Raw genomic sequence first — 16,636 nt, 5'->3', positions numbered from 1 at the left:
GAGCCACTAGTCTTGGTTTGCATGACTAACAGATTACCTGAACTCTGACCCCTCTACTGATGAAATTCGACATGAATGCCGGAAGAGATCAGAGTGTTATATTATCTCAAAGAGCCATACAGTAGCAAAGCAAACTTATTTGTGATTAATGTATCAAGTGTCCAGGTCACATTCCTCATAAACGTTATAATCAATCTTTAGCAGTGTCATAGGTAAACCATAGGGGACATTTTTCCCCATTAAGATGAAGCCGAGCAGTTTACACAGGCTTTATATTGTAAAACTCTTATTTTAGGTGAAGATACAGTGTCAAAATGTAATCTTACCAACAGATAATAATCACAAGGTTACAAGTCTGTGCCTGTCTGCTAGCACAATGATCAGTGCTGCTTTCCCATCAGCCTGAATATAAATGTGGCCTTGAGAGTGACTTGAAAACAAGTACATATGAAAGCGGGTTATCTTTGTAGTTGTGGAAAGCTTTGCCTGTATTGATCTGGACCTGGTCAGTAGCCAGTACAGCCTGAATAGACAGACAAGAGAGTCTGCTACCTGGGTGGGCAAATGAATGCAAAATTAAAACACCCATCACTTTGAAATGCCGGACGCTTATTCCATTGTGCTGCTTTTCCTAATTATGCAGTACCCACACATTCTGCTGACATAAGAAACTCTACAGTGACGGCCAATAAGCACTTCATATTTCATTTCCCTTTCCTTCTATTCAGACGGTCAGTTTATTAAACCAGATCTCCAATGGCCAGTTCTGAAAGTCCTTTGATTAAATCCAGGAAATGGGACATGATTTCCCTTTACAATTCATAACGGGGGAAACACTTAAGTAATTCAAATCCCTTCAACTGTTTAAGCAGTTGATATCTACAACAGATTGACCAATTCCACCCTAACTGCAGCTTTTCATTTGATTTCATTTCCAAGCTTTCAAGTTGATAACATGAGTTACAGTGCATTCACTATTTGTCTTCCACCTTTTCAAAAGCTTTTCCAATCAAAATACAATCAGTCGGCACAATTTATAGCGCTGTTTGTAATTTAATTTACTTCACCTTTTCTAATCTGGTCTAATACGCTGGAGGCTGAATAAATCAATGAAGACTGCTTTTGTGCATATTCATTTTCCATTACTGTTCATAACCTGTGCTCATTGTCCCTGTCCTCGCCACCTAATCACATTCTCCATCTAATGGGCCTTTGGAAGCTTTTGCACAAACCGCTGTCAAAATGTGTAGAAATATCATTTATGGTGAGCACAAGGATACCATAATAATAGATGAATGACCGATTTGACAGTACTTTTTACCTAACACACTGTTAATGCACCCTGTTGCACCTTGAATCGCATTTTGGTTACACAAGTTGATACAAATAGCCCTTTCTGTGAGGATGGCTTCAAAAATACTGAAGATTAAAGGTTTGGAATGGCTTTGATTTTGACTCAACACAGCGACTCCCTTTGTACGTGGTGAAGTTTTGAATTTGTACTGCAACTGTAAAGACTAGCAATAAATGCTATGTCTGCATCTCTAGAGTCATGACCTGGGGCTGAGTATGTAAATGCTGCAATTTTCAAAGACTTCATTCAACCAGTTGTCTTCACAGAATACAGATGCTATTTAGATTTTAGTTTTAGTACTGTAGACACCACACATAAACCTTCAGTTCACTCACTGTGCTGACAGGGTGATCTGCTGTAGGTCTACAAATGTCACTGGTAGTGTTTAAGGTTGTTAGATGCTAAGGTCTGTCTGTGGATGACACAGCTGGAACAGTTATGCTCTCCACAGCTGATTCATGGTCAGGTGAATCAACAGTGGAAATGTCAGCTGTCTGATGTTAATGAACTGAGTTCAGTTCCAGCTCTTGGAGTCATCATAACTGGTATACTATAACAAACTAACTGACTGTATTTGATGCAGGGGAGGTATTAACATTGCAGTTCAGAGGATACCATCTTTAATGAATGGACATGTATCCTGTAATATTTCAAATGTGTTATGTCTTATTTTGCATTCAATGGATAGTGTCCTTCCTCTCTATATGTACTTTAGTCAGACTCATGTAAAGTTATCATGTGTTGCTGCCCTGTGAGAAAGTGCTTGCAAAACAGTAAAATAAACATTCATAAGAGATTTTCATTGGAGAAGCCATTTTATTATGCTTTGCAAAGTAGAAAATATATAAGTATATACAGAAACAAAAATACCTCACAAAATATAATGTTCTGACTCACTGGTACAAAGGAATATGCAGCACATGAAAGGCAAATACATTCAATTAAATTGCTGCACAGGCACTGAATGTCAAAGTGTTCCTTGTCCACACTGAGGTTAATCCTCAAATGTCACTCATAGGGAGAGAGAGAAAAGTCTCACAGAAAGAGTGGGGACATTTCTATGTGTAAGGCTGCCATCTACTGAGAAGTATCCTCGGAATGTGTTTGTCGAAAGGGAACAAGGGGATGTTCCTTCAGATGAATCAATTCCTTTGTGTGTGATCATGACCACGATTGGGTCCTGTTAGCAGCCAGGTAATGCAGTAATCATTGCTGTAATTGAATTTCAGACAGTCCTGCCACTGTCAGCGGTGAATCTTAAAAGGAGATGGTTAAGCATGTCTCCTATGATTACCCCTCTCTTTGTTGCTCTCTTTCGACTCAACTTCTGCCATGGGCGGCAGAGTGTACATTCACAACAGTATTTTTCACGCTCTCTTGTCTGTCCCTTGCACACACGCACTTGGAAGTAAACAGAAAAGCAGACATACGCTGGCACAATCACACAGCCTCCCACTCATCCACTTCACCAGTCAGCAACAGTCAGCTATGCTGAATTCCTGCTGAGTCGTGTACCCGAGAGAGGGCTGATACATGCTTGGACCTCCCCTTTGACATCATGGCCCCTTCACAAGATGGACATAAACACACATTCACGGCTTGTCCATGTCCCGACGGCCGGCGCTTCTGAGGTGATTCGAGGTTTGCACACCTACATAGTTAAGAGAACAACAGCCATTCCTCCAGCTAACAGCATATCAGGGTAACTTCTCTTTAGTGCACTAGACATAAGCACTTCATCCCCAGTAACAAGCAGGGCAGACAGGGTGCGCTGACTATGCCACAGCACCTAGGTGTAAATGCTGTCGGCAGCAGCAGCACCGGACAAACAGCTAATGAGGCATCAGTTTCACTGCCCGCTCAGAGGAACAAAATGTATTTGAGATTGTTATTTTGTCAAGTCTTTAGATATTTCCTAGGAGAGGTCAGTTGGCGATGGGAGCATTTTAGCCCTGACTAAGTACTCTTAACTGTGTCTTAAAGCTAGCTGCCAGTGGGCTTTTGAATTATTGGACGTCCATGAGACTAGAAATGCACAAAAGGACTGAATGTAAACGCTACCTCGTACCTCCAGTTTAGGAGTCTTTCTCCTTTCCCTCACAACGAGCCGACGCTCCCTGCTGCCTGCATTCTAATGAGAAAGAAAGGGAGGGGGGATTGTGTAACACAGAGTTACATAAGACGGGGGTTGTTGACAGAATGTGCAAGGGAGGGCCTGGGCGCTCTCTCTCTTATAGTGAAGCATGTTGACGAGAGGAGAGAAATGGAGAGAGAGAAGGGGGGGAGAAGAGACAAAGGAGTGAGCAAAAAGAGAGAAGGGGAGGAGGTTTAAAGGGTGCCGATGTTAATGAGGTCTCTATGAAGAGATGCAAGCCCTGTTGAAAAGAGCACCTCATTACGGCACATCTAATTATGACCTTGGAAACATGGAACAGGTGTGTGTGCTGCTGTGTGTGCCTTTGTGTGCGTCTGTAGTGTGTGTTGGGGAGGTATACTCCCTCTTGATCAATGAACAAACTGTTGTGTATACAGTAGTCACATGATATTGTGACATGCACCTTGAGTGGATAAGAAAAATGTACAACCTTCGAAATAAAGAAGAGTATTCAGATCCTGGGTATAAATTGTTGGGACTGTGTATGTATAATATATATGTACTGCCAAGTCACTCTTGGCTGCTTTGTGATTGTGTGTGTGGAGAGAGAGAGTGAGAGAGCGAGAGAGAGAGAGAGAGAGAGAGAGAGAGAGAGAGAGAGAGAGAGAGAGAGAGAGAGAGAGAGAGAGAGAGAGAGAGAGAGAGGGGGAGAGAGAGAGAGAGAGAGTGAGAGAGCGAGAGAGAGAGAGAGAGAGAGAGAGAGAGAGAGAGAGAGAGAGAGAGAGAGGGGGAGAGAGAGAGGGGGAGAGAGAGACTTGTTTAAAATGAACAAGCTCACTCTTCAGGGTATGTTCTTTTGGTATCATGTGAAGACTTTACTTTGGATTTTTGAAACATGACCTACATATTTAGGTGAAATTGCCAGTAAATTGTTAACTGCATGACTTCTCCACCCATGTGCAAAGTTATTGCTTAAAATAGCATTGCAGGAACATTTGTCTCAAACAGCAGACAATCACTTACTTTAAACACCCACACACACAGTATAATATCCAAATGATCACGTCTAACTTTCTAATTTGTACTCCTTCTCTAGCTTCAAATTGTTATTTTTTATGCAATGTACCTTTAATTGCACTGAGCCATCTACTTTAAATGCTTGACACTTTCAGTAATTGCTTGAACCAAATATTGTCAACATTACAACTTTACAGTAGTTACTCAGGGGCCGGTTCAGCATGGAGGTGACTGTCAGGAGTACTTGACTTTCACACAAAAGGTCTCCTCTGTCTTCTCCTCCTGGTTGTTCACGTAGACGTAGATTTCTTGGCACCCGGGACTCTGGCTGGAGGCAAAGCGCAGTCCGATGACATAGCTCTGCCCTCCACCCACCTGAAGACAGGCCCACAAGCTAAACTCAGACATCTTTCACCACATCAATTCAGTTCAATTCAGCCATTGCATTTTAAAAGGAATGATTGTGCAAATGATGCATTTTTCAATTGAGCCTTTAGGGGAAGTTTGCCATGGTACGACATTTTTTTAAATTGGTTTCCTGGTTGTGTATGATGCTCTCAGCCCAACAATACAAAACATCCATGGGGAAACGCTGAATGAAATGACAACAACGGCTTTGTCTGAAACCTCACATCAGAATAGACGTTTCCTCTAATTATTGAATTAAATAAAAGTCAACTTGAATAACAGAATAATTATGTGAAAAAAACAGGAACAGTTTTCACAACAGCGTGCTGTTTTTCTGCCATGCTTAAGCTCTCTCCACAACACACGCTCACCCAAATTAGCTAAAGTCAGTGTATTACTTTGATTAAGTTTGTAATGTAAGGCCCCTATTAACACAGTTCTATATGCTTAGCATTTGTTTGCAGCTTGTACTGTTGAAAAGGTTGTATCGGGACATTTTTGGCAAGACCATTTCAGTGAGGGCTAAATTATTCTGCTATTTCTCTTTATTGGCCTTCTAAGATATATATGGGTCAATGTTTAGGATTTACTGTGTAATCTTCCAAAAAGCATGGCTGTATTGATCTCCGCTGCGCTTTTGGCCTCACGATTGTTTTTATAATGGCAGGGTAGTTACTTCAAGAAGGAAAAGTGTGTCCATTCACATTTTTTAACATCTACTGCAGATCTAATAAGTTCTTTAGGGACCACAGCACCTGGAGTCATGCTGATACAGCTGCTTATTTTCTCTCGGCTATTTGGCATTTTGCGGCTGTTTGGAGTCAAACTGTTTGGAGTTAATTTCAACCCTATTCATTTAAATCACTGCTACTCCATTTGCACTGATATTATATTACACCTCAGCAAATGACAGCAAATGAAAGCCAATGATGTTGATGACTAGTTTATGTCTCATGTTTATGACTTGTTTATGAGTCAATTAATCTTCTATTAGAGACACTAGGGGTAATGACTGAACACGGAAATAATTCAACACTCCTAATGGCCTCATTATTTCCCCTTATTACTTCATATAAACTAAACAAGGCACACATCAACTGTTTGTCCTAGAGCCAAATGAGGAAGATCATTGGTCAGACTGGGGGCTGTTCCTTAGCATGGGACTTAGTGGGCTACCTGAATACAGAAATGAGCGCAGCTAGTTCTGGCAGGGCAATCGGGCAGCGCGCGTTATCGGGGACGTAAGGCGTCTTACTCCACCTTCCTTACTCCACCCACTACCACACCCATGTAGCAGCGCATATCCATTGGGCCACGTCCGATAAGGCGTCTTTAAAAGACGCGCGGATATGCACACACTCACCCCGGTCGTTGTATGATCAGTGCTGCTGCCACCCTCCACCGTCCCCTTCTCCCCCATGCTGTCTGTGTATCTATCCAACGGGGGGATTATATCTCTATTGCTCCCTGCCTCATATGTCATGTATGTATGTGTTGCATCGAGGAGGCAGGGAGTGCTTCCCTTAGATCATCCACTCCGCCAAAGTCAAATCTACATGTCCATGTCATGTAACAATAAATGCTCAAATCTAATACGTGATTGTCTTGACTGAACTGGTAACTAGTTACCCTATAACCTTGTCTACTACATCTTTTTCTCCACAAAATATCTTGCTGGTTTTTAGTACACATATAATGCATCACTACATGGTTTTCTGTTGACTGATTGTCTAACCTCAAAGTGGTCTTCTTTGAACTGAAGAAGGTCTGGGTGGTCGGAGCGCAGTAAGAAGACTCTGCTGCTGGTGTAGGGGTTGGTGTATGTGAGCTTCCTGGTGCTGCCACGGCCATTCCCTACAGGGACGGACACCTCAAACGCCTGGATGATTCACACAGGCACACACAGGCACACACACACACTCACACACACACACACACACACACACACACACACACACATACACACACACACCCTTGTGGTAGACATTGCCTTTAGGCACAACCCTCAGACCAGCTCACCCTACCTGGACCCTGACATTAAATGAAATACTGACCTGGCTTTAGACTCGAGCGGTAACTCCTCTCTACTCTGGCCAACAGAGGCAGAGGTAAGGCTCTAGTGGTTGTGAGCCATGTTAAACACAGGTCAAAACACAACCAAGGACACAAGTGATCCAAACGAAACCATTAAAGACACTGTCGGGATGCAACAAAAGGAAGCCCACAGCATGTCATACAGTATTTATGTCAATAATTCTGTTATTTGTGTTTTTATATTAAAAACTAGGATACATTCCCAAAGCCAAGAAAATATTATGGTTATCCTGATTTAGATTCTTCAGAGGCTACTTATAATTTGTCCTTGACAGCATATGGCATTATCAGATTAGTATGTAAAATCACTGTGAAAAGATAACATCAATCCTTAGAGGAACTTTGATTGGTATTGCAATGAAGTTCGATAAGAATCGTCTTTTATAAAACCAAGTCCCATTGCATGTGCACAAATGACAACATTGTAGAATAAATCCACTGTATGGAATGCTTCCACAGTATGATGATGTCGAAAAGCGACAGCAACAACATTCTGTTTAAGCTAAATACAGTCTTTCAAGACGTTGTTATGTTGCATTTCAGTTGCCTGTATTATAGTAGATAGATACAGTAGAAAAAAATATGGAAGCAAAGACACTTTTGACTTAACTGTCCCTTTAACTGAGAAAGTCCCTTCTGGGCACACCGGCTACCAGTTCCAAGAGTGTCATTGTCTTTTACGGTAGTTCAGTGACAAACAACATCATGGTTTCAAGACCACTTTGAAGGATTATGTGTCTTGTGTGAGTGCAACTGTTTAAAGTGTGTGTGTGTGTTCAAGGTAAAACTCAATAAACTTTGATGGGTTTACCTTGGAAAGAAGGGGCTTTTGAATGTTGAGACATAGAAGCCAGCCAGTGACCAGGGTGTGGTGCTCCACATCCACCATGCTGAGGAAGACAAACTTGCTGCCTGGCTTACGAGGCTGCACACGCAGCTGTACCTCCTGCACAGCCCCAGGGGGGAGCACAAACACCCCAGCTGGGTCCATCTAAGGAGGGGTGGGTGGAGGGGGAGTGTGGGGACACACACAGGTAGCCAGAGATGGAGGGTGGTAGGAGTGAGAGAAAACACGAGGTTAGAGGAGAATAGAAAGTGAGAGAGTTTTTCAAATGGTTCATTTCACTGTTCACTTCTATTAGTTAGATTTTCAAATACATTGAGTAGGTCTTCCAACACTTATTCATGTTACAGGAAGTACAGATCTCAAACTGACAGGGATATTCTTGTGTTTACATGTTTGTCACACGATTGTCGGATATATGTCAGACACTGACTGTTTCTCAGAAACCCATACCTCGACCTCCAGCTGATGAGACACGTAGCACTTGACCTTCCGGATGGCTTGAGTGCCCCTCAGCACCAGTGATTGACAGGTCTGTTGGCCAGAGTAGCAGCTCAGATCCACTCTCTGCAGGAAGTGGATATACACCAGGCATATCTGGGAGGGCGTCACCAGCCACTTATCGCTATGGAAACATTTTCAAAGACAATTTGTTCCCATGGGAAGATTGGAGCGATGATAGGCGTTGATTTATCACTATGGTGATATCACAAGAGACGGTTCTGACATCTTCAGCTCCTCGTTCACACTGGATCTTACTGGGGGGAAGAAATCCCTGTCATTGGTTTTAGTTCTAGTTCTCTTTGAAAGTGGAATGAAGGGAAAGGAGAAGGTGGTGAGGTCATCTCTTTAACCCTCCCTTAAGATTACAGGCCAAAAAGAACGTGGCAGTTAAAGTCTGATGAAGAAATTGATTTTGCCACGTGTAGCAATCAGCAGATCCCACATCCTGATTAAGTCAATGAGATTAAGTCTGCATGAACAAGCTAATCAGTTAAACATTGTGGAACGAGCATTACCACATCTCCATGCTGGGCCAAGTGTGCATGTGCATGTGTGAGTGTATGTGTGCAATACATACGTGTAGATTATGAGGAAGAACTTTTTGACTTGTGGACTGGGACATCCTGGAACTTTTAAATACAGATCTCGAGGCTCCCCTTTTGCCTTGAAATGAAAGAATATATTGCAAAGACTTAAACATGTATTCAAATCTGTTATTCACTCCATTGTGCTGCACTGCATTCCTGCAAAGTTCATTCCTCAATCTTTTGTGAAAAGATCAAACGGGTGACACCTAAGGTGCTTTCATTTTGTTCATTTATGTGTGCGTGTTGTACGTTTTTTTTTCTGTTTGCCTCTTTTTGACTTACAGAAATATGACCACCTTAGGCTAATGAATACCTTAATTAACTCGCATCTAATTTTAGCAGCAGCCTTTTTAATATGGTGCAAATTCCACTCTCTCACCACTAGCCTCGTTTCACAGATGACATTGGGGTCACTGCAGCGCACTGAGATGGGAGTTCCAACATCTGAGTCTCCTGCTGCTGTCCCATAGTACCAGCAACGCCAGGTAGTGTTAGTGTTGGTGGTGGAACAGACATGTATATGCAAACAGGAGAGAGGGAGGGTAAGAAAGAGGGTAAGAAAGAGAGCAAGAGATAGAAAGCAAGAGAGAGAGAGAAACAGACAGAGAAAAGGAGAGAAAAGGAGAGAAAGAGGGCAAGAAAGAGAGGAGAAACAACAATTTAAAAAGGCCAACAGAAAGAGCAAACATCATTTAGCACAACACCTGATGGCATCATGTGTGTGTGTCCGTCTGTGCAACACAGCGGAGAGGGGCTAGCGCCCGGAGCAGGGGCTAACGGGGCTAATGATCCACACCTGCTAGGTCCTCCCAGGGGGAAAGGCGGAGAGACTTCTTCAGGAAGCAGCTCTCGGGGTGATAGAAGCGGATGGACTGATCCACAATAGAGGGTGTGGGCTCCACCTTCACTTCGAAGATGGCCAGAGGTTTGCCGTCCTCTGACCTGAATGTCACCTGGCCAGGTAAGGCCACATGGGAACAGAATGTTGAAAAAAATATAAGCATGAATATAATTCTTGCTCTGATACAGTGCATGGTCTGTCCTAGGGTCAAAGACTAGGACTAGATTTGAAGGACATAAAGACTAGAATTCTTGATGGAGTGCAATTCAATTGAAGATCATGACATGTATCGATCACCTGTATTGATCACCAGATTACACACAACTACTGTATCTATCGCTAGGTATGGTATCACATGAACAACTTTTGCAAACCTATGATGACAGCATGTTGAGCCAATACCCACAGGCTCACTGTCACATCCACAACAAACTGATGACACCAAAACCTAAACCATGACATGGCATATTGTGAGCCCCCTGCAACCTCCAGCCCTTGAGTCGTGTCTCACTTTGATGATGGGACTGACAGGGTTGCCAGATTTGGCACATTGACAGCTGTTGGGATTGTCAGTTTCAGAGGGCCATGGGTTTGATCTGGACTGACCTCTGACAGGAAGCCTGCACTGAGGAGCAATGCTGGAAGACTGACACACTGGCAACACAGCCACAGGCGTCTTAGCAAATATTACATCACCCAATGCAATGGAGAAGTCTGCACTTTTTCATTCTGTCAGTGTTGCAGCAAGCTTGTACTTGCACTAATGCATTATGGGAAACTGTGTGAACAAGTCGAATAAAAGCAATTATCTCCACTGTATATATAGTTGCTGCTGCGTATGTGGAATGTCTGTTTCAAAACTCAATATTCCCCCAAACTGAATGATCGGAAATAATCATTGGCAATGGCACTGTAGGGTGTTTAAGAAAAATTGATAATCTGTCTGTAATGCATCTCAGATCCATGGCGTACCATAACTCCAGCCTACAGATGGTTCAAATAGGAATTTACAACCATAATAGAAAGAAAAGGGCGTCATCTAATGTTGCCACACATGATGATAAAGCAAACTGAAAATGTTTTGAAAAGACAACTATCATGGTCCTGTGCATCCTTACCTTGACTGTCTTGGCCAGTATGGTGTTGGACTGGTGCTTCTTAGCCACCTGAGCTTGTCTGCCTGTGGGAAGGAAACTTGGTCCCTGTGAGAAACCAAATACTTGAATCAGTACAAAATACATAGACGAATCAATGCTGATGACAGCTGAATGAATTTCAAAACATAGATGAATCAATGCTCAATACATGGATGAATGTTCCAGTCATAGACGGGTCAATGCTTAATATTTAAATAAATATTTATACATACATGGATGAATTCATTTATCAGGCAAATCATCTGGGTTACAAGATTTGACAGTGTCAGTTTCATGAAGTTTTGATGAGACCTCCAAGAACTCGATATAAGACTTCCATCAATATTGCCTATATCATGGGATTCAAATATGAACAGTATTAACCTGCTAAATCCCCTGTGCGAATAATCTTCCGTGCCATGTTTTACCCTTACTGTCATATTTGCATAACTCGCCCTTGTAGAGTAGAAGTCAGAGCCTCATTAATATCCCTAAGGCTTAGACTGCTGCTGTCTTAGTATCTGGTGTTTCTATTGGGTTGCTATGGTGACATGTACCTGGGGTACGGCAGAGTGCTGTGAGTAGAACGTCTGGTATTTGAGGGGGATATAGACACACTCTTTAGGCCGGAGGTAAACCTGGGGCGTTAGGGTGTTCCCTTTGAGCTGAAACATGTTCTCCTCCAGAGGGGTCAAGGTTTTGGTCAGGTCCTTGAAATGTCTCCACTCTGCTGAGTCTGTGATGACACTGAATGGAGGGGAATGGATAGGAGAGATGTTTCATGCTTTAAAACCACTAATGACAAAAAAATCACTTTTTTAGATGGCAGTGCAATTGAAGTTTGATCAGATACGTACTGTTGCTTCAAAGTCATTTTTTCAGTTACCATTACCCTAATCGTAATACTAACAATTAATAACAGAGTTAAATAATACATTACCAGGTCAAACCTGACTCAGACAAAGACTAATTGCACAGTTCTACCAGCACTTTGAACAAGAAAGGCAGGAGCATGCTGGGCCAGCACACTCTGTCTACAGTACACAGTTTTCAGAGAACACTGTCTACAGTACACCTTTTTCAAAGAGAACACTACATTATACAGTTTACAGAGAGAACAGTATACAGTACAGTAGTGTAGAAGGCCTTGTTTTCAATTACCGATGGAGTGTTTCATAATCGGTCATTGTAAACCTTCCATCCCCCGCAAAAATGGATTTCCAGAGAGAGTGTAACAGGAAAGATATCACATACTGGGGTACCGCGTTCTGCTTTCCGTTTCCTCCTGCTCTTTGAGTGCAGAAATTTCACGCGTAAGTACATAAAGGAAGGGACTGCTCTCACTTCAAAGCGTCAAGCCCCAGGCCTGGAGGAGCGAATTTCTCTCAAAAGACGATGAAGAATTTATGAATTTCAAAAAAAAAAACTCCACCTTAATTAGAGTTCTGACTCGACAACCATTTTCCAGTGAGCCCCACTGTGATTCTGTCTTCCCACTTCCCAGTTCTCATCGGAGCAAAAGAGCGTGTGTGTAGCTAATTACAATGACAAAACTTGTTTGATGTAAACAGTGATGAGCATGAGCGTGCCTGTTAGTGTGTGTGTGTGTGTATGCTCTTACACCACATTTAAGTCGAGGGAAGGATAAAAGAAATGTGTGCAGACAGAAATACAGTAGGGTAATAATAGAGGAAGGACGCAGTGAGTGGGAGAATGAGAGAGAGTCTGGGAAGAATACTAGGTTTGTCTGAGGAGGTTGAAAGGCATTGTAAGAAGATAATTTGAGGCAGCAACAGACGGAAGAAAGGGATTAGGATTTAGCATGAGGTAAAAAGGAGGAACATAAATAAATAAAATCCCTTCTCCAGGATTGCATAAAGGTATCTCCGCAGCCTTCTCCTCACCTGCAGCAATGGCAGGGGCCTGGTGCCACCTAGCTAGTACAGCAGAGCTGTGTAAAAGGGATGGCAACAGGTAGCGGACATGTTCTCCCCAACCTGAAAGACCGCAGGGCTTCCAACTGCACCAGAACAACATCAAAGGGCTCATTTGTTTGCTATACTCTTCCTCACACAACTCTAGTATTCAGGTCAGGGTTCATACCTTTTCACCTGTGTTTGTTTGCAGACAAGGGTAACCTACAACGGTCCTCTACCCTCTCGAGACATCCTTGCCAAACAGAAACTAAAATATTGATGAACAGCGAAGTTGGACCCATGTGAGCAGCCTGCAGGTTTCCCAGGTTGCAAAGACCTTAAAACATGAGGGGAGTTTCCTCATATCTTGGCACAGCATAAATGTGGAGAAGTTGGCGAAAATCGACATCTTGTAAAAACTCTGCTAACCACTTGCTTTCCTCTCTGCATAACCCCCACCCCCCACCCCCCACACGCACATCCTCTTTAAGCTTCCAGGAAAGAATCCTTGCTTTTCGGCACACAGCTGTGGTGTTCTCCTGATCTCCAATTAGACCCAGAGATGCCGTTGGCCGCGCTAATGCTGTAATGATTCATCTGCACGGTGCTCCAGCCACTGTTTATCAACATGAGGTATGCTAATCCCACAAAGACCTGAGTGGAATCCATAATGGAGGACTACAGGGCCATGGCCAGTGAACAGAGAAACAGGAATTGGGTGGTGCCTGTTTAGCCATAATAGGCTAAAGGTATGGGGGTGAGGGGAGAAGTATCAGTATTTGCCCGTCGTAATCTATGCATCTGGTTCAAGGGCAATTGATTGCTACGCAGAAACCCTCATTTGCTCATTTCGGGTAGCAGGCTCGTGTGAAATATAAATGAGGTCTGAATTGGAATTAGAGAGATTGAAGTTGGGCAGGCGGGGGGTGGGGGTGGGGGCTGTTGCTGCAGAAGATGCAGTGGTTCTAAGCCTGCTTCTTTCACACACAAATGAACACACACACATCCACTCACAGAAGGATGAGTAAGCTTGAGGAACACATCAAAACCATCTCATAAAACAGGTGCCTCAAGTTAGTAAGGTCTTGTACGCTTACCTGAGCTCTCTATCATCACTCTCAATGGTTACGGTCTGCTGCACGTTGTAGGGGTTCTTGAGCACAAACTCAAAGAACTCGGCAGTTCCCAAAGTGGCGTACATGGTGTGCTGAGTGGTGATGGCTCTGCTCAGCATGTTGGTAATGCCTTCCACTTTGCACCTTTCCCGGTAAGCCTCGATCAGACGCAAGTCCCGCGCCAACTGCGCACGCTCCTCTCGTCTGCCCTGAGAGGAAAAGGCAGCAGATAAGACACTGGATCCATTCAAACACTTAGCACAGCTGGGGAGGTTAGCAGCTGAGCACGACTTGTAAAGAATGAGCAGCAACATGGAGCCAGACCAGACCAGAGCATGCTAAACTATACCTCTGGCCAACATTTTCCAGACAACATTTCATCGTTGATAAACACATCACATGGCAATTCAATACATTGAATTCTTTCCTTTTTTTGTTCTGTAGCCCATTTTGACAAAATGACGTCCTCATACTGGATGAAATGTAGAGTGCTGGCATGCATAGGGCGTTCTCATTGTTCTTCCCCAGCTGAAGAGCTTCATGTTCTGTGGCGTGCGCACCCCTGGGGCAAATAAACAAGACGTGCCCCTGGGCCCCAGGAACAATTAGCATAGACTGTCCAGGTGCAGGAACACTGAGGCCTGAGGGACATTTTGTCACCATCATTTAAACCCTGAGGCTCACAGAGAGGCTTGTCCATAGCCGAGGGCCTCCCAAGACATATTTCACAGCGCGGTGCGCTGGAATTGAACCGATTATTTGCTTCAGTTGGCCATTTGAATTGCAAGTTAAGGCGGAAGGTGTGATTGGAATGCCTAGGCTGGAAATTGAGACACAGGTCGACTAGTGTGTAACATTAACCTTACCATGACTTTGGTCTTGAAATCATTGGCCGCTTCTGCCTGTCCCTCTCGCTGGCGGACGGCAGCCATGCGCTCAAGCTTCCGCTTGCGAACGTCATCCATCTCGCCCCAGGTATGCCCACCAGACACGAGGGTTGCATCCTTGATCCTGCTCTGGAGTAGTGCCAACAGGTCTCCATCGACCTCCACCATCCTCTGTGCCCTCGCCGTGTTCTGAACTGCAAAAGCAAAAACATGCACTTTAGATTGCTCTCCATAGCTTATATTCATGCAGTGAAAGGGCTGCTGGGCTGGTACTGGAAGCTACAGTTCCTTCCAACACACTAGGGAATGTAACGGTACATGTATCAATCATCACGCTACGCACGTCATGGTTCAGTGCATGCAGTTAGACAAAGAATACAGAGGCGTTTCTACTTTATGGAAACGGATTATGAGGTTGATTAGATTAAATGAGCGAAAACGCTTTCCCCCCCTCATCTGTCTCTATTTTAGTTTGAGAAATGAAAAGAAGAAAGTTACCTAGAGTGAATGGCCACCGCTCAAAATGAATACAGGGGCACTCATCGGACTAATCAAATGTCTCAAAAGTCCAAAATACAAATTGTTATTCGTTTTCACAGTCATGTAAACAAGACTTTCGTGAACAGATTGACAAAGTTTAAGACCTAGCATTTAGGATTTGTTGCTTTTTCCTGCTGTACCAAACTCATATCTAACCATGACCCCAAAACCGCGGTACGTACCGAACCGTGACTTCTGTGTTACGTTACACCACTACTGGTCAATAAACCTCATCTCAGATGTGTGTTAGCACTGGGCATTCCTGGGTTTCCCACAGTGACCCACCTCTTCTCTCAGCTGTTCCAGGCCTCACAGCTGACAACAGCCCCTGAGTCATTGTTATTGACTGTACCCGTGCTAGTCAAGAAAACACGTTTGTCCCTTATCCATGATCCTGTAATCCGTGCCGTGGGATGCAACTGCATGAAGACAGTGCTCCTCAACCGATGGTGAGATAAACACCTGACTCTAATCCAGCACAAATAATCCAGGAATAAACAGAGTGATCCAATAAACACAGATAAAGCAAGTGTGGGATCAAAGCAGGAGAGATTGGGGAGGGGGATGAGGGGGAGTAGGTGAAGTGTACTGCCGCTCTCTGAAGCCCCCTCTAATGTAGTGGAAGGATCTGTTGGCACTCAGGGATAACTAACCATGGGGGGGGCTCACTCATCAAGGCACGCAACCATTATGTCTCCCTGCCCTATCTTCTCCTCACCTCCACCTTCTTCTCCTGGCACCTGTCTGAGTAGCTATCTCTCTCCCAAGGCATTCCCTTCCCATCTTATCAGAGAAGCATCAGTGGACTGTCAATCACAGAGCCAGATAGGGCTTAGGGGCTCTTTATTGCCCTACAGGTACAGTCGAGGAACGGTAGTGCTTCAGGGACTGCACAGGCATGTACATGACACTACAGTCATTTTCCTGGGAAGCTTAAACGTGCTGTGTAGATCACATAGATTTGTGACAATTTGTAGAAGCAACTTAGGGATTTTCAATGCTTTAAAAGAGCAGGTATATACAGCTAGGAGCTAGAAGATATTTGCTAAACAGATTTGGTCTAACGTGCCGTGATTTGGCCTTAGCCCTGACGTTATCAACAGATTCATGTATTTTCAGTCCTCGTCTGTTTTACGTGTTGTTTTAGAATACAGTATGCGTGCGTTTGTGTGGATATGAGAGTGTGTGCATGCATGTGTGTGGAGCTGAATACTCTCTTTGAGACCAGCCACCGGAGATGCTTGGGCAGGCTCAATTAGGCTGTAAATTGAGTGGCTCAGTGCTGGAGTGAACAGGCA

At 43.7% G+C, this 16,636-nt stretch overlaps 1 protein-coding gene across 5 annotated transcripts in view; it reads right to left on the bottom strand.

Moving 5' to 3' along the window:
- Positions 1 to 4,205: 4,205 nt before the first annotated feature.
- Positions 4,206 to 16,636, bottom strand: part of nphp4 (nephronophthisis 4) — a 71,413-nt gene continuing 58,982 nt past the window's right edge. For 4 of the 5 annotated variants that reach the window (XM_047040019.1, XM_047040017.1, XM_047040022.1 and 1 more), the window contains 11 exons: positions 14,778 to 14,992; positions 13,894 to 14,120; positions 11,438 to 11,627; positions 10,863 to 10,946; positions 9,700 to 9,856; positions 9,283 to 9,362; positions 8,894 to 8,979; positions 8,266 to 8,437; positions 7,780 to 7,959; positions 6,610 to 6,753; positions 4,206 to 4,841 (listed from right to left, as the gene is read on the bottom strand). In XM_047040019.1, the coding sequence (XP_046895975.1) occupies positions 4,701 to 4,841; positions 6,610 to 6,753; positions 7,780 to 7,959; positions 8,266 to 8,437; positions 8,894 to 8,979; positions 9,283 to 9,362; positions 9,700 to 9,856; positions 10,863 to 10,946; positions 11,438 to 11,627; positions 13,894 to 14,120; positions 14,778 to 14,992 (1,676 nt within the window). In that variant the 3' untranslated portion in view covers positions 4,206 to 4,700. The remainder of the gene's footprint in view (positions 4,842 to 6,609; positions 6,754 to 7,779; positions 7,960 to 8,265; positions 8,438 to 8,893; positions 8,980 to 9,282; positions 9,363 to 9,699; positions 9,857 to 10,862; positions 10,947 to 11,437; positions 11,628 to 13,893; positions 14,121 to 14,777; positions 14,993 to 16,636) is intronic. The other variant, XM_047040020.1, reaches the window with a different exon arrangement.

This window comes from Hypomesus transpacificus, chromosome 18 (assembly GCF_021917145.1).
Source record: "Hypomesus transpacificus isolate Combined female chromosome 18, fHypTra1, whole genome shotgun sequence".
In the NCBI taxonomy this organism is placed as follows: domain Eukaryota; kingdom Metazoa; phylum Chordata; class Actinopteri; order Osmeriformes; family Osmeridae; genus Hypomesus; species Hypomesus transpacificus.
This window is presented reverse-complemented; position numbering and strand designations above follow the sequence as displayed.